The sequence below is a fragment of the Chiloscyllium punctatum genome, chromosome 42, assembly GCF_047496795.1.
Source record: "Chiloscyllium punctatum isolate Juve2018m chromosome 42, sChiPun1.3, whole genome shotgun sequence".
Taxonomy (NCBI): Eukaryota; Metazoa; Chordata; class Chondrichthyes; order Orectolobiformes; family Hemiscylliidae; genus Chiloscyllium; species Chiloscyllium punctatum.
In genome coordinates this window covers 12,589,706-12,608,342 of record NC_092780.1, presented here as the reverse complement: position 1 = coordinate 12,608,342, position 18,637 = coordinate 12,589,706, and the positions used below count along the sequence as shown (strand labels likewise).

The 18,637-nt window shown below is 41.5% G+C and overlaps 1 protein-coding gene across 2 annotated transcripts in view; it reads left to right on the top strand.

Annotated features, from left to right (window-relative positions):
- Positions 1-16,256, top strand: part of lrrc3ca (leucine rich repeat containing 3Ca) — a 65,312-nt gene extending 49,056 nt beyond the window's left edge. For both annotated transcript variants that reach the window (XM_072561415.1, XM_072561414.1), the window contains exon 2: positions 11,172-16,256. In XM_072561415.1, coding sequence (XP_072417516.1) covers positions 11,260-12,042 — 783 coding nt within the window. In that variant the 5' untranslated portion in view covers positions 11,172-11,259 and the 3' untranslated portion in view covers positions 12,043-16,256. The remainder of the gene's footprint in view (positions 1-11,171) is intronic.
- The last annotated feature ends 2,381 nt before the right edge of the window (positions 16,257-18,637 follow it).

The window sequence follows — 18,637 nt, the reverse complement described above, 5'->3', positions numbered from 1 at the left end:
AAGAACTTGAGAGAACAAAACATCAAGCATTTAGTAGCATGGTGGCTCAGTGGTTAGTACTGCTGCCTCACAGCGCCAGGGACTTAGGTTCGATCCCAGCCTTGGACAGACTGTCTGTGTGGAGTTTGCACATTCTCCCCGTGTCTGTGTGGGTTTCCTCCGGCTGCTCCAGTTTCCTCCCACAGTCTAGAGATGTACAGGTAGCCATGGGAAATGCGCTGTTATGGGGATGGGGAAGGGGTGTGGGACTGGGTAGGATGCTGTTCAGAGGGTTGGTTTGGACTCAACAGAGTGAATGGCCTGTTTCCACACTGTAGAGATTCTATGAGACCAGCCCAAAATATGATGGAGTGTATGCAGGGATTGGATAAAACCCAAGAGGCTAATTACCTGGCGGCTGAGCTGCAGCAAAATGCAAGAAGCCCCAAACCATTGGTGAAACCTTTCTGCCTGCGTGCAAAATAATTGTATGTGTGATGTTAGGAGCTGACGCAGAAAGAAAGATTAACAAAATCCCATTCTTTTCTAATAGTTAAATGGCGAATAGGTGAGCTGTCAGCAGCTATGGAGGAGGTGCTGCAAGAGAAATTAGCGACGCGTCACTCATCACTTCCTCCCTGGATCACAAAGCTCTGCACACATTGGCTGGCCCAGATTTCCCACAATCCTCGTAAATCACAACTTACCCAGCATTGTGTTTTGCTCTGATCCATTGTTCATGAATAGCCAGAAATGGGTGACTGAAGCAGATTTTGTAAATGTGTCTGCACTTACATTCAAAGATGGTGATTTGAAACATGAATGCCTTTGATCCCCCTTGAACTTGCTGTATGCATTATGTTGCAAACCTCTCGAATAAGGCCTTACCTGGAATAAATGCAAGTAAATGTGACAATGAGTAGTCACATGATGAAGGGCTTTTGCCTGAAATGTCGATTTTCCTGCACCTTGGATGCTGCCTGACCTGCTGTGCTTTTCCACCACCACACTCTCGAACTCTAATCTCCAGCATCTGCAGTCCTTACATTCTCCAAGGCTATGGCTGTGGCTAGGCTTTACTCTGGGATTAGTTGATCCAGGAACAGATTGTATCTGTTTATCTTGCATTCCAGCATCTCCAGGATAGGTAGAAAAAGGAAAGCTAATAAAATTAAAGATATTAAAAGTCAAAGTCATGTTTTTAGATAATAGACAAACAGGAAAAATAAGGTCACCTACTTCTGTTTGATGTTATTCCGCTCACTGCAGACCATATGTTTTGTAATGATTGAAAGTTCAGAAGAATAAAGAGCTGAGCCCCCATGAGAGGATATTGATAGCACCTAGCTATTAAGCCTTAATTGATGTTATCATGTTACAGAACAATTAAAGTCTGCACTTTATAGACCCGGCTTCGAAGGTTAATTTGCAATTTGACAAAGATATATAATTTTACTTGACTCTGTCCAGACACCTCCATTACAGGTAGAACCTGAATGCTGACTTTCTGAGCCAAAGGCTGGGGCATTGCCACTACACCCCAAGAGCTAATAATTTGTAAGAAGTATTTCTGTGACAAATTGAACGATTATACCACCATCACTGGCAGTGGCCATAGACACTGCATGCAGAATTTTTACTATTATTACTGGAAAGCTCACTAAGTGTCTTAGCTCACATGCAATATAATGTGAGATATTTCCATTCATTCTTTGCTTCAAACAATTCTCATTCTTTCTCCCATTGAAGTTATTCTGCTCAATGCAGTTTCACCCCAAAACTGACCACAAAAATGAGTTTCATACTCCATTGCTGTCCTGAGATAGCTTTTTGTGTGTGATGTTTAACTACGGACCTCTCAAGTGGACATCAACAGTACTTTTCAAAAAAGGAACACTGGTGTTATCCCAGCATCCAATGGTCATGGCAACTTGCAAAATTTTTAAAAGGTTTTTACAGGGATCAAGTATTTGTTTGTAAAACTCTCTACCACAAGGACAAATGGGCACAGAATAGGGTGAGAGGACTGGCATGTAATTTTATCTCCTGGTGAAGGGTGGCATTGAGAGATTAGTGAAGGTGGGTGAGACATGTCAGACCCATGAGCCACAGCAACATAAGTAACCTCTACACCCTCATGAGGTCTCATCTGTTCCTTCATCCAAAATCACCACTGACCTATCGCCCATGAATGGGCAGGAGTTTATCTTGCTCACTGACCCTTTCCCCAAATTTCCAATGGTCAGAAAGGTAAAGAACACTTCGGGTATGTCTGTGGCAGACACGCTGAGTGCCATGTGCTACCTGTTTGGTCTACATGAAGAAATTATTTCTCGTAATGGAACGCAGTATCCGGGCAGACTTTCAGGGACATGTGTGCCAAATGGGTGTGAACCATGTGACGCTGTTACCACATTATCCCAGATGATCTAATCAGATACATCATTCACACTATTACATCACTTGTCCTGAAGTGTGGGATAAAACAAAACAAGATTTCTGTGTTGCTATGTCACACTTGAAAGCCATACCCTGGATTCAAGGTTACCATAACCAGAGATATCACCTTTGTTTTATAAACACTTAAGTTATCTTGAGAATGTGACTTAAAAGAAGTTCTGGAATTTACATCTTAATGAACCAAAATCAGTATCCCATTCTAAAAGATGAAAGACTTAATAACAATCCTGGTTTGTTCAATATATCATTTCAGTTGCATGACACTGTAATCTTTCTCTATAAATTCTGTGTCTTATTGTCATGCTTCACAACCAACTGATGAAGGAGCAGCGCTCCAAAAGCTAGTGCCTCCAAATTAACCTTTTGAACTATAACCTGGTGTTGTTTGATTTTTAACTTTATAATATCTGTACTGGTTTAGCTGTAAATAAACCATTGGAAATCTTTAAGTAAGTCAAATCCATGTACCCCATTTGTGTTACAATTAGACACCACAAGACTGTTATGTCATTCAGATTATCCAATTTAAGTCTGTGCTGTCCTTAACCGGTTACAAGTTCTTGAATTAATTTTGTCTGTGATTTATCAACAGTTTCTTCAATAACACAAGATAGAGACAATTCACCAAATGCTGATGGTATATAAATGGATTTCTTCAAGAAGTGAAATTCTCAGTTACGTCTCATGTAGAGAATTGTTTGTAATAATTACTTAAATAACACATAATGGATTAAAAAATCCACTTTGTATTAAATAATTAAGACAAACTTTATTCCTCAATGTCAGAATCAAGCCATTGAATCTGTGATTAAGAATTTTGGGAACTACATTGTGTACAATCCAGGCAGTCCAGGGACTCACTTGACTTGGCCCTAACATACTGGATCATGCTGAAGAAGTAGCACTGGAAGAAAATCTCACAGAGACTGACATCCAAGCACAGCTTGGGAATTGGGATGAGCTGTGGCTGGTAAATCATGATTTCCTTTCCTCTCTGTTGCTTAGTGCAATTAAAGTGATGCCAAGCTCCTGGCATTGACTGGAGAGGTTACAGAAGTAGTCATGGATGTGGGAAGGATTGATGTGTGGGATATGCCTGTGTATGCAATTGTTCCTGACACCTTTTGGGGTGGGTACCAAGAGTTACAGTGGTAAACTTTTCCACTGATACTTCATCAAAGTAGAGCAGCGGAGTTCTTTCTAGTGTCTTGGCCAAAATCAAACTCACTAAATAAATTAACATGGACTTCAATCAACATCGTTAAAGACAGATAATCAGGTCACTACCACCTTGCTATTTCTGGGAGTTTACTGTGAGTAAATTGGCTGCAGTGATTCCTTCATCACATTGACTGCACTTATCAGACATTTTATTGGCTATAATTGGGAAGTCAGAAGCTGGTGAAAAGGGCAGTGTAAATGTAAGTTTTATTTTCCTTTTGTAAGCTGGATATTGAAAGTGCCAGCCTGCCTATGAGAGGTGGAGACTGAGGGCTGTAAGGGGGCTGTGCATTACGTAGAGGGCTGAGAATGTATTGCCAGCTAACTGACAGCGGTCTAAAGGCTGCTCAGACCTGCCCAGTCCATGCTAACTCATAATTAGGTAAGTTTTGCTTTTATCGCTCTCTGATGTATTATTTGGAAATAACTGTTTAGCTGTCGAATTCCTAAATCTTTAACACCCTGAGGAACAGAAATTGACCTCACATACTGTTACAGTCACAAGATCGTGATCATTGTCTGACTCATGTCCTCTTTGAGGGTATAAATAGAATGAACTTAGCACATTGAGGATATAAATAAGTGGATTTAGCTTGTCTAAGGTTAGAGCTCCAGTCAGTGTAAACACTGTAAGGATTCACAGTTCAGTCTGTGTTGATGGAAAAGCTGTATTCTCTACCTGCCTTTCTGCCTCATACTATGTCCCCCATGTGTCTGAATTGGCCAACTTAACCTTGGTTACCTTCAACACAGACCAGGGAGTGAACACAGAGGCATTTCACTTCTATTTGTGTTGGACAAGTTTTCAATACCTATGGGGTACATTGTATAAGGCAGTTGGTAATTGAAAGAGTTAACTGACATTATAAAATAACCTCCACCCATCAGGGTATAAAGGACTGTTCCTGGGAGAAGCTAACCAGGTGTTGTTCTAAGCCGGAGAACCATGTATGTCCAGGCACCCAATAGTGATGCGTGCTTACTCTTGAACCTGATGTCCCATGAGAGACAAGCATGATGCTTAGATGTGATGTAACTAACCATTGTGTAATAAATCTGTTCTGTTTATCCAGATTTAGCCTCTTTTCTCCTGAAGGCTTTTTAAAATATATTCACTCATGGGACATAGACATTGCTGGCTGGCCAGTATTCTATTGCCTGTTCCTAATTGCCCTTGAGGAGGTGATGGTGAGCTGCCAGTAATTTGATTAAAAAACCCCTAAGAAGGATCAGTGGCAGTGAAAAGCATCTCAGATGGTTCTGATCAACCCCACCACAACATATACCATGTTGACAGTGAGACAGTTTCCACCCTTAATTCTGGGTAGGGAAGGATGGCAGCAGACAATGGAGAATTTTCAAACACAAACTGTTGACTCAAAAAGGAAAATTTACTTAAATTTAGGAAAGCACTTTTAAAGTTGGGGCATGAGCACCCAAATAACAGGCTTTGGGTTAGGTATATCCCTGGCATCATGACAATCTTATCAGCAAAGATTAACCTTTATGATCAAACTCAATAACTTCATTGTCCTGTAACTTATGTGGGTCTGGAGGTTTTGAAAAGTTCATTTTTAGTGCATTTACATCAGGTAAGTAAATACCAAATCACCGAAAGCTAAGAATATTGGTGTTTCAGATACTTGCAAATTTACAGAAAGCTATGCTTAAGTATTATGAGCAGAACCCTCTTCTATTGGCTTAGCTTAAATTGCAAAAGTAGAATATCTTCAGAGAATGATGCACAATGCAACTTCCAATCTTTGCCTTGATTTCTCTTCTCCCTATCTACTAGGACCACAACTTGCCTGATTGTTGCATGCAGGTGGGGAGGGAAGGCCCATGTGGGCTCCTTACCTACTTTCTTACTTTCAACCCTCCATGATGTGGTCTCTGGTCTCCAGTCTCTAAATCCCAAGGTTACACTCATGTCCAGTGGTAGAGCCTGAGCACAAAATTGAAGCTGAAATTGTGGTGTAGTGCTGATGGAATACTGCACTTTCGAAGGTTTGATCTGTTAACAACTTTTAGAGATGTTAAACTGAAGCCATTCTGCTGGACGTAAAAGATCCGATGGTTGGATTTCAGAGAAGAGTAGGAAGTTATCCCCAGTGTCTTCTTGATTAATATTAACATCACAAAACAATTTTCTGGCCATTCTCACTTTGTTTGTTGTGGGGGCTTACTGTGTGTAAATTGGTTGTCGCATGTTGTGAAACTTGAAAAGATTCAGAAAAGATTTACAAGAATGTTGCCAGGGTTGGAGGATTTGAGCTATAGGGAGAGGTTAAATAGGCTGGGGCTGTATTCCCTGAAGCGTCGGAGGCTGAGGGGTGACCTGATAGATGTTTATAAAATCTTGAGGGGCATGGACAGGATAAATAGACAAAGTCTCTTCCCTGGGGTGGGGGAGTCCAGAACTAGAGGGCATAGGTTTAAGGTAAGAGGGGAAAGATATAAAAGAGTCCTAAGGGGCAACTTTTTCACACAGAGGTTGGTGTGTGTATGGAATGAGCTGCCAGAGGAAGTGGTGGAGGCTAGTACGATTTTGACATTTAAAAGACCATTTGGATGGGTTTATGAATAGGAAGGGTTTGGAGGGATATGGGGTGGGCGCTGGCTTGTGGGACTAGATTGAGTTAGGATATCTGGTCAGTATAGATGAGTTGGACTGAAGGGTCTGTTTCCGTGCTGTACATCTCTATGACTCTATTAACATTGCCAAAGTGACTGTGCTCAAAAAGTATTTTGTTGGGTATAGAGCACTTTGTAACTGCTGTAATCCAGTGGTTTTGAAAAACACTAGATGAATGTACAAATGTCGTTCTTGCTGTTGCTGTATTGGACTATCGCCAGGAGCCTGGGAAAGGACCTTACAGTAGCTCCAGGAAGACTTTAAGATGTTAAAATGGAGGAACAGCACAATGCACTCTTATTCTGCATATAATTCATCTTGAATCACTTTTCATTACGGGGTCAAGCTAAGGCAAGGCCTTAAAATCTTTTCAGAAATTATATTTCAATGTTTGGTTAATGCTTATCATAATCGATCCTCTGCACTCATAAGATGGTAACACAGTTGTCAATGTAATAATCACAGACATATAATCCGTTTCTGGAATTATAGAATCACAATGTTAGCTGGAATGATTTCAATGGTGCCTCATTGAACATTTCGATTTACAAAATGAGAATATATGCTTTGAAAAGTCAGATTTTTGCAATTTTCTTATATTAGGTGATTTTGACTCTTCACTTTATAACTTGAAGATACTAAGAGAAAGACTTAAAACATTTTATAATGAATTTGGAGCAATTTCAATGCAATTCATTATAAGAAAATCTGCAACTACTGAATTATCCATAATTTTGCACAAGTAATTTCTCAATTGGTATTCTTGCTCAAAAGAGATGGACAATGTGAGGATTGGAGTAGGAGTCAGGACACTTTGAGATTTAGAGAAAGCTATTTTGTTGCAGTCAACTGGAAGGATTTTTATATGTTTTGGGGCTTATGATAGTTGACTTGAACCAACACCACAAGACCATGGGCCAAGTGCTGGACAGTGGGATTAGTGTTGATTCAGTGGGCCTTTTCTGTGCTGCATTGCTCTATGACCCCATGGTTAATGCCTCCCATGATGTCTCCTGAGGGACTGCCAACAATCTTTTTATGCAATTTCCTCAGATCTTCAGCCCAATTTACAACAGCAGGTTGAACCATCCTATTAGCAACTCTCAGGCCTCAATGCCACATCCTGCAGCTTCCTGTTGTTACCGGCTCACCAGAATGAATTAAGGCACCATTTCTCTCATCAATGGAGGTATTAACATTTCCCAGTGTGAGGAAGGAACATTTCACACTAGCCAACAGCTGCAGAAACCCTGGCAGAAAATATAGCAACAGATATGGCTTTCTCATATCTTCTGTGGATGTTCTGCCCAACACAATGGGAGGGAAGGGGAAGAACCATAATGGGTACTCATCTCCACAGTGATCCACAGCAAGTTGACTGCACAGGGACATTCACTATTCTGTGGCCACTCAGGGGAAGCAATTTCTGTCTCATCACTGATGCTAGAGATGCAATCTGAGATGTTCAGCATTGCTTCACTTTGCCAATGGCTTACCAAGGGAGTTTCAAGGATCAGCTTGCTTGTTTAAACTTGCACTTAAGTTGGCAGGTTCCTGCGCTGTTGACAGACTGGCTTCCCAGAGCACAAAGCATTCTAATACGCTGATGTTAATGTACGAGTTTCTCTGCCTTGCCTATCAGTAACTTACACTGCCCATGCCAACTGGTTGGGAATCTTCAGTCCTGTCCCCTCTGCCATTTCCCTGCCAGCCAATACCAATGATGTTTTAAGAATCTTTTCCATCTAAGTTTTGCAGCTGTATCATGCGCTCATTGGGTAAATTGTCTTCTCAAATTGCAAAATAGAAAATGCAACAAATAATGTATTTTTTTTTAAATGATAACTTGCTTTCAGAGGACTCATGTTGTAGGAGGTACTCCACGTGCTGTGAGCATCGATAGCATTAGAGCAGAGTTTCCAGCGACTGAGTCTGCCAACACATGCAGTTGTATGGCCCTTCTTTTAAAAATATTTTTGTGGACATTGTTGACCATTTCATTGCCCATCCCTCAATGACCTTGTGAATCTGGTGGTGAGTCACCTTCTTCTTCTATCACTGCCCCAGTGATGTTGAGAAGGTCACCCACAGTGCTGTTAGGAAGGGAGTCCCAGCATTTGGACCAAGCAGCAGTTAAGAAACAGCGATGTCGTTTTAAGCCAGGTTGTGGCTTGGAGGCAATCATGCAGAGGTTTGCGGTGTTCAGCTGCCTTTGTCCTTTAAGGGGGTTAGAGGTGGTGGATTTGGCTGTCGAAGATGTTTCAGTGAGTTGCTGCAGTTTGGATGGTACATACTGCAGTCAGAATGCATCGGTGGTGAAGGGAGTAAACAATTGAGCTGGCTTGTCAACTCCCTCTATAAACCTTTGCATCTCTGCATATTTTCTTTGTAAATTGTACTTCTTTGACCACTGGAAGCATATGAGCTGGCTTAGCTCATTGCTTCAGTAGTGCAGGACTGGCTTTCCCAACCAGTGAAAAATTGCAATACTCTAAAAAGGATTGGAGTTACTCTGGGGTACAGAAGGCCTTCTCCGTCAGTGACATCACGGCAATATTCTTACTGGGGAGGCGATGACTTAGTGGTATACTCATTATTCCGGAGACCCAGGTAATGTCCTGGAGACCTGGCTTTGAACCCTGCAACAGCAGATGGCAGAATTTGAATTCATTAAAAACAATCTGGAGTTAAGAGTTTAATGATATGCATGATTCCATTGTCAGGAATAAGTCATTTGGTTCACTAATGTCCTTTAGGGAAGGAAGCTGTCCTTACTTGGTCTGGCCTTCGTGTGACTCCAGATCCACAGCAATGTGGTTGAAACTTACCTGCCCTCTGAACAATTAGGAATGGACAATAGATAGAGTCATAGAGTTGTACAGCACAGAAACAAACCCTTCAGTTCACCTTGTCCATGCTGACCAGATAACCTAAGCAAATGGTCCATATCCCTCTCAACCCTTCCTATTCATATATCCTATGCCCTCTAGTTTTTTTTATCCCTACCTTGGAACAAAGACCTTGGCTATTTGCCCTATCCATGCCCCTCATAATTTTATAAACCTCTATAAGGTCAGCCCTCAGCCTCTGACATTCCAGGGAAAATAGCCCCAGTCGATTCAGCCTCTCCCTGTAGCTCAAATCCTCCAAACCTACCAACATCCTTGTAAATCTTTACTGAACCCTTCCAAGTTTCACAACATCTTTCTGTACCAGGGAGACCATACTGAACATAGTGTTCCAAAAGCGACCTACCAATGTCCTATGCAGCCGCAACATGACCTCCTAACTCCAATACTCAATGCTCTGACCAATAAAGGCAAGCATACCAAATGTCTTCTTCACTATCCTATTTGCCTGCAACTCCATTTTCAAGGAACTATGAACCTGTACCTCAAGGTCTCTTTCTTCAGCAACATTCCCCAGGACCTTTCCTTAATGGTATAATCCTGCCCTGATTTGTCTTAACAAAATGCAACACCTCACAGTTACCTAAATTAAACTCCATCTGCCACTCCTCAGCCCATTGGCCTATCTGATCAAGGTCCTGTTGTTCTCTGACATAACTTTCTTCACTGTCCACTACACCTCCAATTTTGGTATCATCTGTAAACTTACTAACCATATCTCCTATATCAAAGACGTTTATATAAATGGCAAAAAGCAGTGGACCCAGCACTGATCCCTGCAGCACACCACTAGTCACAGGCCTCCAGTCCAAAGAGTAACCCTCCACCACCACCCTCTGTTTCCTACCTTCAAGCCAGTTTTTTTATCCAGGTGGCTGTCACTCCCGGAATTCCATGTGATCTCATCTTGCTAACCAGTCTACCATACTTTTTGGTCTAGCAGGCAATACCCACATCCTGTCCTGTGAACTGTGCTGATCGCTGTATTTATGGAAAGATGTTAATAAATTGGAAGCAGTTCAGAGAAGGTTCAGGAGACCAGTAACTGAAAAGAGCACATTGCCTTTGAGGAAAGTCTAGACAGGCTAGCTCTATATCCTCTGGAGTTTAGAAGAGTCAGAGATCACTTAATAGAAATACATGAGATCGTGAGGGGACTTTATTGGGTGGTATTGAAAGGATGTTTCCTCTTCTGAGAGAATCTAGAACTAAGGGTCATAGTTTAAAACATCGAGAGGGGGCCCGTTTTAAACATTTCTTCGAGATTTGTGAGACTTTAATATTCCCTTCTTCAAATGGCAGTGGATACATAATCTTTAAATATTTTAAGGCAGAGATAGATTCTTGAGGAGAAAGAGGATGGAAAATTATCAGGGACATTCAGGAATGTAGAGTTGAGGTTAAAATCAGACCAGCCCTGATCTTGTTGAATGACAGAGTAAGCTGGAAGAACCCAGTGACCAACACTGTCCTTGTTTGAATCCTATGAATGAACAAGAACAGCTGAATGGCAGGGGTATATTAGCGTAGGAAATCTGCTTTATTAAAAAAGAAACAATAAAGTCTTTTAAAAATTGATGTATTTGTAATGCGGGTATTGGGAATAAAGGTCAAGGCTGGATAAACGCAGTTTCAGTTTGACAACTATTCATTGAAACATCAATCTGAAGCATTAACTTGGGGTCTCTCCAGAGATTCTGCCTGGCCAGCTGACTAATTTGCTTTTGTTTCAGAATTCCAGCATCTGCAGCACTTTGTGTGAGTTTTGGAAAAGTAATTTAAACTAAACCTTTCCTTTAATAGAATTAAAATCCAGGAGCAAAAAATACCAACAGCAATCAATTGATGACAGCAACTTGAATTAATGTAGCGTCTTTAATGTTGGGCGTACTTCTTGGGAATGCAGAGAGACAAATATCAATTCAGACCATGGGTTTTACTAAACTTGTTTGTTTCCCACCTTTCAGATTGAAGAGCGTGTTCGCAGAAGGTCCCACAGAGACTGGGCTGTGTTTTCGAATCGGAGGATTTCCAGGAATATGCTGATGCCGCAGAATGGAGCTGAGGAACCGATTCCTGCGGCACTCTGTCGCCATGTGGCTGCTTTTGCAAAGCTTTGTTCTGATGACCTTTTGCTTTAACTCAGCGACAACATGCCCAAAAGGCTGTTACTGTGCCGAGCCAGAGAAGAGGTTGATTGTCCGCTGCAGTGACATGCACCTGAGAGAGGTCCCCAAGGACATTCCAAATAATACTTGGAAGCTCTACCTTGATTCCAACCAAATAACGTCTATTCCACGCGATGTTTTCAAGGATCTGCGGGAGCTGGAGGAACTGGATCTGTCCAATAATGCCATTCAGCACTTGGAGACTGGAGCATTCCGCGGTCTGAATGAAAGCCTGAAGATTCTGAATCTCTCACACAATAAACTGGAGACAGTGAACGAGGACGTGTTCAGTAGACTGAAAGCCAGTATAAAACTTTCAGGCAACCCCTGGTTCTGTGATTGCAGGCTGCAGGAAATGATTAAGACGGTGAACATTAAAATCGGGTTGTCCAATGACATCATCTGTGCGACTGCCTACCCCGAGGAGCACGCCAAGAAGTCTTTCCTGGAGGTCGCACACCACGTGAACTTCTGTAACGTTCACAAAAAGACCACCGACGTGGCCATGCTGATCACCATGTTCGGCTGGTTCACCATGGTCATCTCCTACCTGGTATACTACGTGAGACAGAATCAAGAAGACGCAAGACGACATCTTGAGTACTTGAAGTCGCTGCCTAGCAAGCAGAGGAAATCAGAGGCCTCCTCCACCATTAGTACAGTGGTGTAACTCTACGTGTTGAGAGGGGAAATCTAGGGATGGGGTTCTGGGAAGAAAAGAAGGAATGGAACCCACTGGTTCAAGATCCGTGACACTGTAAAGATCCAACTGGGACAAGTCAGCATTTGAAAACCCAGTGGACCACAACTCTGGCCTTCATCCTCCCTCACAGAACTCTCATGTTTAAAAATGAAATGGGTTGCCAAAAGTAACTAGTATTGAGTATGCTCGTGCTCTGCTCAGTATTGTACTGAGATTGAGGTCACCGTCTAGTCTACCCACGAATACGAAAAATACTGTTGATGCCTTATGCTCTTGAAAACTAAGGAATGAGCCAGTAACAGGAGGAGAATAAGCCTGTTATTCAATGTGTTCTGAAGGACTATTCTTCCATTTAGGTCAGCCAAGGTTTAGTTCCTTCTTAGTTTCTGTATTTTGTTCTTTCTTTCTGTTACTAAGCATCCAGGTTTTGGAGGCCTGTGTCCAGCTCATACTAATGCAACATGATTTTGACAGTTTTCAGGCCTTATAACTGGGAGTGATACATAGAGCAGGAAAGTGTTTTCCTGGCAGAATCAGGGGGACTGATTTGAAGTTGAGGATATTGGTGGCGTAAATCCTGGAAACCTATGTTGCATCAGTCCTGAAATGGTTCAAAATATCCTGTATTACAACATGCAGATTTGGTTGATTACCGTGGGCCCACAGCCAAAAGTGTAGAGCATGTAAACTGGCAAAGGTGATCAAGAGCTGCTCTGTGTAAAGCCTGTATTTGCCATCTGTTCAAAGTTGCAATTCTGTAATATGGGGTGGAAGTGCAGGGAAGAAAGTAATGGGACCTGCCACCCATCTTTGAACTGGTTTAGGGATGGTGCAGCACTCGGAGCAGTATCTCCTCAGGAGCTTGTTTGTAATTAGTGTTGTTTTCTCTAACTAGGTTTTGCTCCTTAATGAGCTGTGACGACTGAATGCTGGTAAGAGTTGAGCTCCTTGTTGTGTTGCATCTCCTCTCTTGCTTATGCCCACACTCTCGTATCCATTGGCAATGCTTGAGCGGTTCAGTGGTCACCAATGGGGCAGTGGTGGTGGTGAACTCTAGTTCATTATAAAACCCTGGGAATGTTATTTATATTTTTCCCAGTTTATTGTGTCCCTGTCAGATGGGGACACCTGCCTTTTACTTGATTAAAAAAAAAATTTGAACGACCCTTATAAAGGAAGTAGAATCGTGCTCCTGCCCCACAAATCAACAACAGTGATTTTTTTGTTTCTTACCCAGGGGTTAGAGTGCAAGTTGTATTGTCAGGGGTGGTTTTTGTTGGAAAGCAATGAATTGTACAGACCCGCATTGATGGGGTTAGCTGCACCTGCATCCAATAAGACCAAATACCCGTGATTAAGTGGTTGGATTGATGCTTCATAACTGCTAGGTAAAAGAATAAACAAAGTCTGAACAATCACATGTAGTTTGGCCTTTCAGCTTGTGTAACCCAGTGAGACTCAGCTTGCTAGAGTTATATTCGGAATGAATTATAATTTCAAATCTTTGACCTGGTTTCAATTTCAATTTTATTTCATTCTTCTTGGGAACCTAGATTGAGATTGTCCAGTCAACCCAGGTGCCTCTATTAGTAATAATATTTCCAACCTCAGTTTACTATTCATAAGGGCACATAAGAAATTACAGCCATGATAATGATCTGGTTGGGCATTCTCAGGGTTGATTGATGAATGGAAACTCCTGTTTAGCAAAGTTGTTGGAATTTTTTTGAAGATATTACTAACACAATTGATAAAGGGAACCGGAACGTCCCTTTCAAGACAACCAGAATTCAAGAGCAGGGATGTACCACTGAGACTGTATAAGGCTCTGATCAGACCAAATTTGAAATATGGTGTGCAATTTTGGACCCCGTATCTAAGGAAGAGTATACTGCATTTCAGGGGAGGTTTACAAGAATGATCCCAGGATGAAGAGCTTGTCACATGAGGAGCGGTTAAAGACTCTGGATCTGTACTCATGGGAGTTTAGGAGGGAGATCTGATTGAAACTCACAGAGAGGTCCAGATAGAGTGGACTTAGAAAAGATATTTCTACTGGTAGGAGAGAATAGGACTTGAAAGCACAGCCTCACAGTGAAGGGAAGAGCCTTTAGAACTGAGATGAGGAAGAATTTCTTCAGCTGAAGGGTGGTGAATCGTGTCGAACACATTGCCATAGGAGGCTGTGGAGGCCAAGTCATTGAATGTGTTTAACATAGCGGTAGATACGTTCTTGATTTGTAAGGGGATTAAGGGTTACAGGGGGAAGGCAGCAGAATGGGGTTGAGAAATATATCAGCCATGAGCAAATGGTGAAGGAGATTTGATATGTTGAATGACCTAAGTCTGCTCCATCATATGGATGTAGTATATTTAGATTTTCAGAAGACTTTTCATGAATTCCATACAGGAGACTGATTAGAAGGATTAAAGCACACGAAAGGGAGGGAAAGTATTGGTATAAATTGGCTAACATACAGAAAACAGAGTGTGAGAATAAATGGATCTTTCTTGAATTGACAAGATGTAATTAGTGGGATATGGGAAGGATTAGTACTCCCCAGCCATTTACAATATATATCAATGATTTGGAGAAGGGGACCAAATATAATATTTCAAACTTTTCAGGTGATACGAAGCTAAGCGGGAATGTGTGTTGTGAGGAATATATAAAGCAAATTGAGGAGGATTTGGACAGGCTTAGTGAGCGGGTAAGAACATCACAATGGAATCTAATGTAGAAAAATGTGAGGAGATCAACTTTGGCAGGAGGAACAGATGTGCAGCGTATTTCTTAAATAGTAAGAGTTTGGGAAGTGTAGATGTACAAAGGGATGTGGGTGTCCTTGGTAAGCGATCGAAGGTTCACATTCAGGTGTAGCAAGCTATTAGGAGGGTCAGTGGAATGTTGGTCTTTATTGCAAGTGGATTTGAATACAGATGTATTGATACCTTGCTTCAATTGTATAGGAGTTTGGCTTGACTGCGCCAAAAGGACCGTGTGCAGTTTTGGTTTCCTTATCTCAGGAAAGATATTATTCCCATAGAGGGCGAACAAGGTTCACCTGACTTGTTCCTGGGATGCTGTTATTGTCCTGTGAAGGGATATTTGGAAAACTGGATTTGCGTTCTCTACAGTATCAAAGGAGGAGACGACACCTCATTCCAACCTACAAAATAATAAAGGGTAAATGCTGGTAAGATGTTTCCTCTGGTTAGCGAATCTGGGGCATAATTGAAAATCAAGAGGGATACCACTTAGGTCTGAGCTGAGAACAAATAATTTTACCATGAGTGTTGCGAATCTTTGGAATTCTCTACCACAGAGGGCTGTGGAAGCTCGGTATGGGAGTATGTTTCAGGTAGAAATTGACAGATTTTTGATGATAGTGGTGTTCAAGATTATGGGGAAGGGGTGGATAAAAGGCATTCAAATATTTGATCAGCCATGATCATATTCAACAGTAGGACAGTCTCAATGGGCTAAAGGACCTCCTCCTGTTCCTATATTCCTGTAACAATTTTTCAAAAGAGCTTTGTTTAAGTTATTTACACAGCTTGGGCATTGGCTCTGATTTCAAATATGAAACAGTTCTTCTGAGCACCTTGTAAAGCAAGACAGTGGCGTCATGTCAAATGAGACAATGTAAGTTTTTATTTTAAACTATTGAAGATGGAATGGTTCACTGACATTACTAAGGCTAGTCTTCCGAGACAGCTGTCGAGATACTGAGCTCGAACGTTTAGCCAAAACACTGAAAACTGGAGAAAGCCCCTTTAACTCAATGCTGCAGTGAAGATTTTACACAGTTTCTAGGTCCCATCCATAACAAATCTCTGGCCAAGGTTTTTGGCCACCAATATTGACAGTAATAATTCAACTGCGTTGAAGTTCAGCAGCAATTGCTGTTGATCATTAGCTGTCTTCCACACAAAACCCTCAACCCAGGACAGGCAATAGTGCTTCTTCTTCACAGAAGGTTCAATAAAAGAGTAGAAAATTAGTTTGAAATTCTTTGGGTAGCAATGATTTCAGGGTTGATTAGTTAACCATGAAAAATATCTGCTAAATTCAAGCTCAGTTGACCTGGAAAACAGCGGAATAAGCATTTGGAACAATTTTCTTGATTTCAAGCTCTTTTCTCTTTATGTGGTCACACTCCTCATTTCACTTCTCAACGATGGGGGGGGGGGGAGGGGGGGTGGTGGGGGGTGGGGGGGAGTGGGGAAGGGGGGAAGATAATTGTACCCAACTCAACTAAAGAACTCTTCACAACCATAGGCTAACTGAACAAAATGGACACTCATATAGACTTATTTATCTATTTGTTCTCTGCTGTGATTTTTTTTTAAAAAACCGCGAATTCATCTGATATTAGTATAACTCCTTTTAGTGTAGGTTGGCCAACACTATTTTGAGCAGTTCTGACCATGATGGAATGGGAAGACAAACATGTGAAGAGAGGCTGGATTGGTTAAGACTTTATTCACTGGAATTTAGAGGAGTGAGGTGTCCTGGGGTGTAATCTCATAGAATCCTACAAAATTCTAACAGGACTAGACAGGGTAAACAAAGAAGGATGTTTCCAATGATCAGGGAGTTCAGAGCCAGGGGTCATAGTTTTATGGAATGAGGTACATCACTTAGGACTGAGATGAGGAGAAATTTCTTCAGCCAGAGAATGGTGAGCCTGTGGAATTCACTGCTACATAAAGCTGTTGAGGTCAAAAATGCCGAATGATTTCAATAACTAGTTAGATGTTGTCCTTCGGACTAAAGGTATGGGGAGAAAATGGGAAGACTGTGCTGAGTTGGATCATCAGCCATGAACACATGGAATGGATGAGCAGGTTCAAAGGGATGAAAAGCCTACTTTTTCTCCTATTTTCAATATTTCTGTGATCAAAATCTTCATCGTTTGGAGAAACTGGTTTCACGAGATAAAAATAATTGAAGGCAGCAAGTCTAGAAGAAACAATGGTGGATATGAACTGTATGCGAATCAGTGGAAGGTAGGTAACCCTTGGTAAGAAGTTAAGGTGTGGTGGTGTGGTTATATGTAGCAATGTAGTGGGTGCACTAATAATCTAGAGAAGATTATTTCAGTCCCAACTTGGGTGAGTTTGAGAATTTAAATTCAGTGCAAAGAACACGATGTTGGGAAATAGGTGTCAATGAAGGCAGCCATGGCATTGTCAAATTGTCAGAGAAGCTCTTTCCCTGGTGTCCTTTAGAGAAGGAAACCTATTGTTTTTTTTCTGAGCTGTCCTATATGTGACTCCAGCCTCAAGCTAATAATCTCCCAGTTGTGCAGCCCAGCAAGTTGCAAAGTGCATTGGACTGTTTCCTTCAAAGGATAAGAAAAGTCAGGCAATAAATGTTGCCCTTGTCAGTGAGGCCTCATGAGAATGAATCAAATTAGCCTCTGATTAGATGGCTTGTTTTGAGATTTACATTTGTCATCTTCAAGGGCACGACAGCTATTGACAAGGGCCAAGACTTTGAGATCCACATTGGAAGTGTACATTGTGAATCTGGATTGTACATCTTTGGCTGCTGGACTGAAACTGCCCAGGCTGGTACAGTTTTGGAAATCAGGTCTACTTAAAAAAAAACTGATGCAACCAAAGGTTAGAAAGGAAAATGTAACTCATTTGTCAATTTCAATTTAAAGTGAGAGCACGCACGCACACTCATGTAACCTAATTGTGACGACTAACGGCAAGTTATAGGTTTGCCTGATTTAAGGAATACTGAATACAGCCTCAGCTCCAAGTAAAAGTGGGTACTAATGAAACTAATACCTTGCTGAACCCATACCATCTCATTTTATTAGTGTGAGCCTCTGTCTGCAGCAGCTCCATCAATGAGGAATATTCCTAGCCATTCCAAGAAATATTTTCTACCTAATACGAAAAATACAAAAACTGCAAAGGGCGACAATATTCTAACAAGAAGATTCTGATGTCTCTGGATTCTGGAGTTGAATGATCTAAGCGCGTGGATTAGAAGGAACTTAGAATTCCATGATGGACCCATCATCTTTGGAGCCCAATCTCACTGAGCCAGGACACTCGGTGACAATGTGCATTTGTTAGTGAAAGCTAATAACTTAGAAATGAGCTGTAGGTCTAAAGAACTGCCTGTACATTGGGAAACCAACATTTCTCCAAGGAATCTCTCCTGTTCAATCAATCCTGTTCCCAGATTTAGAAGGTATTCTTCGCCAGTTCCTCGGTGCTATTTTGCTAGCAGATTGCACCAGAGCATCATAGAACAGGAGTGAAGGGGCTTCGGGTGGTGTCTCTATGCGCAACATCAAGTCAATTTCTGTTCAGCTAGAAAAAAAGCACAATGTAATACAGGAATTGCTAGCATCTTTTCAAGTGCCTGAGAAACATCAGCCCATTTCTTAAATTGTTTTCTAAGCTCTTATTGTTGCATTCAAATATCATTGTCTTTTTCAAAGCTGTTTTAGCTGGTCTGTGCAGGCTGTCTGTTCTATCTGTGGTTTATCTTTTCTTCTGTCTGATCTCCACCTAAGTGTTATAGACTGTCGAA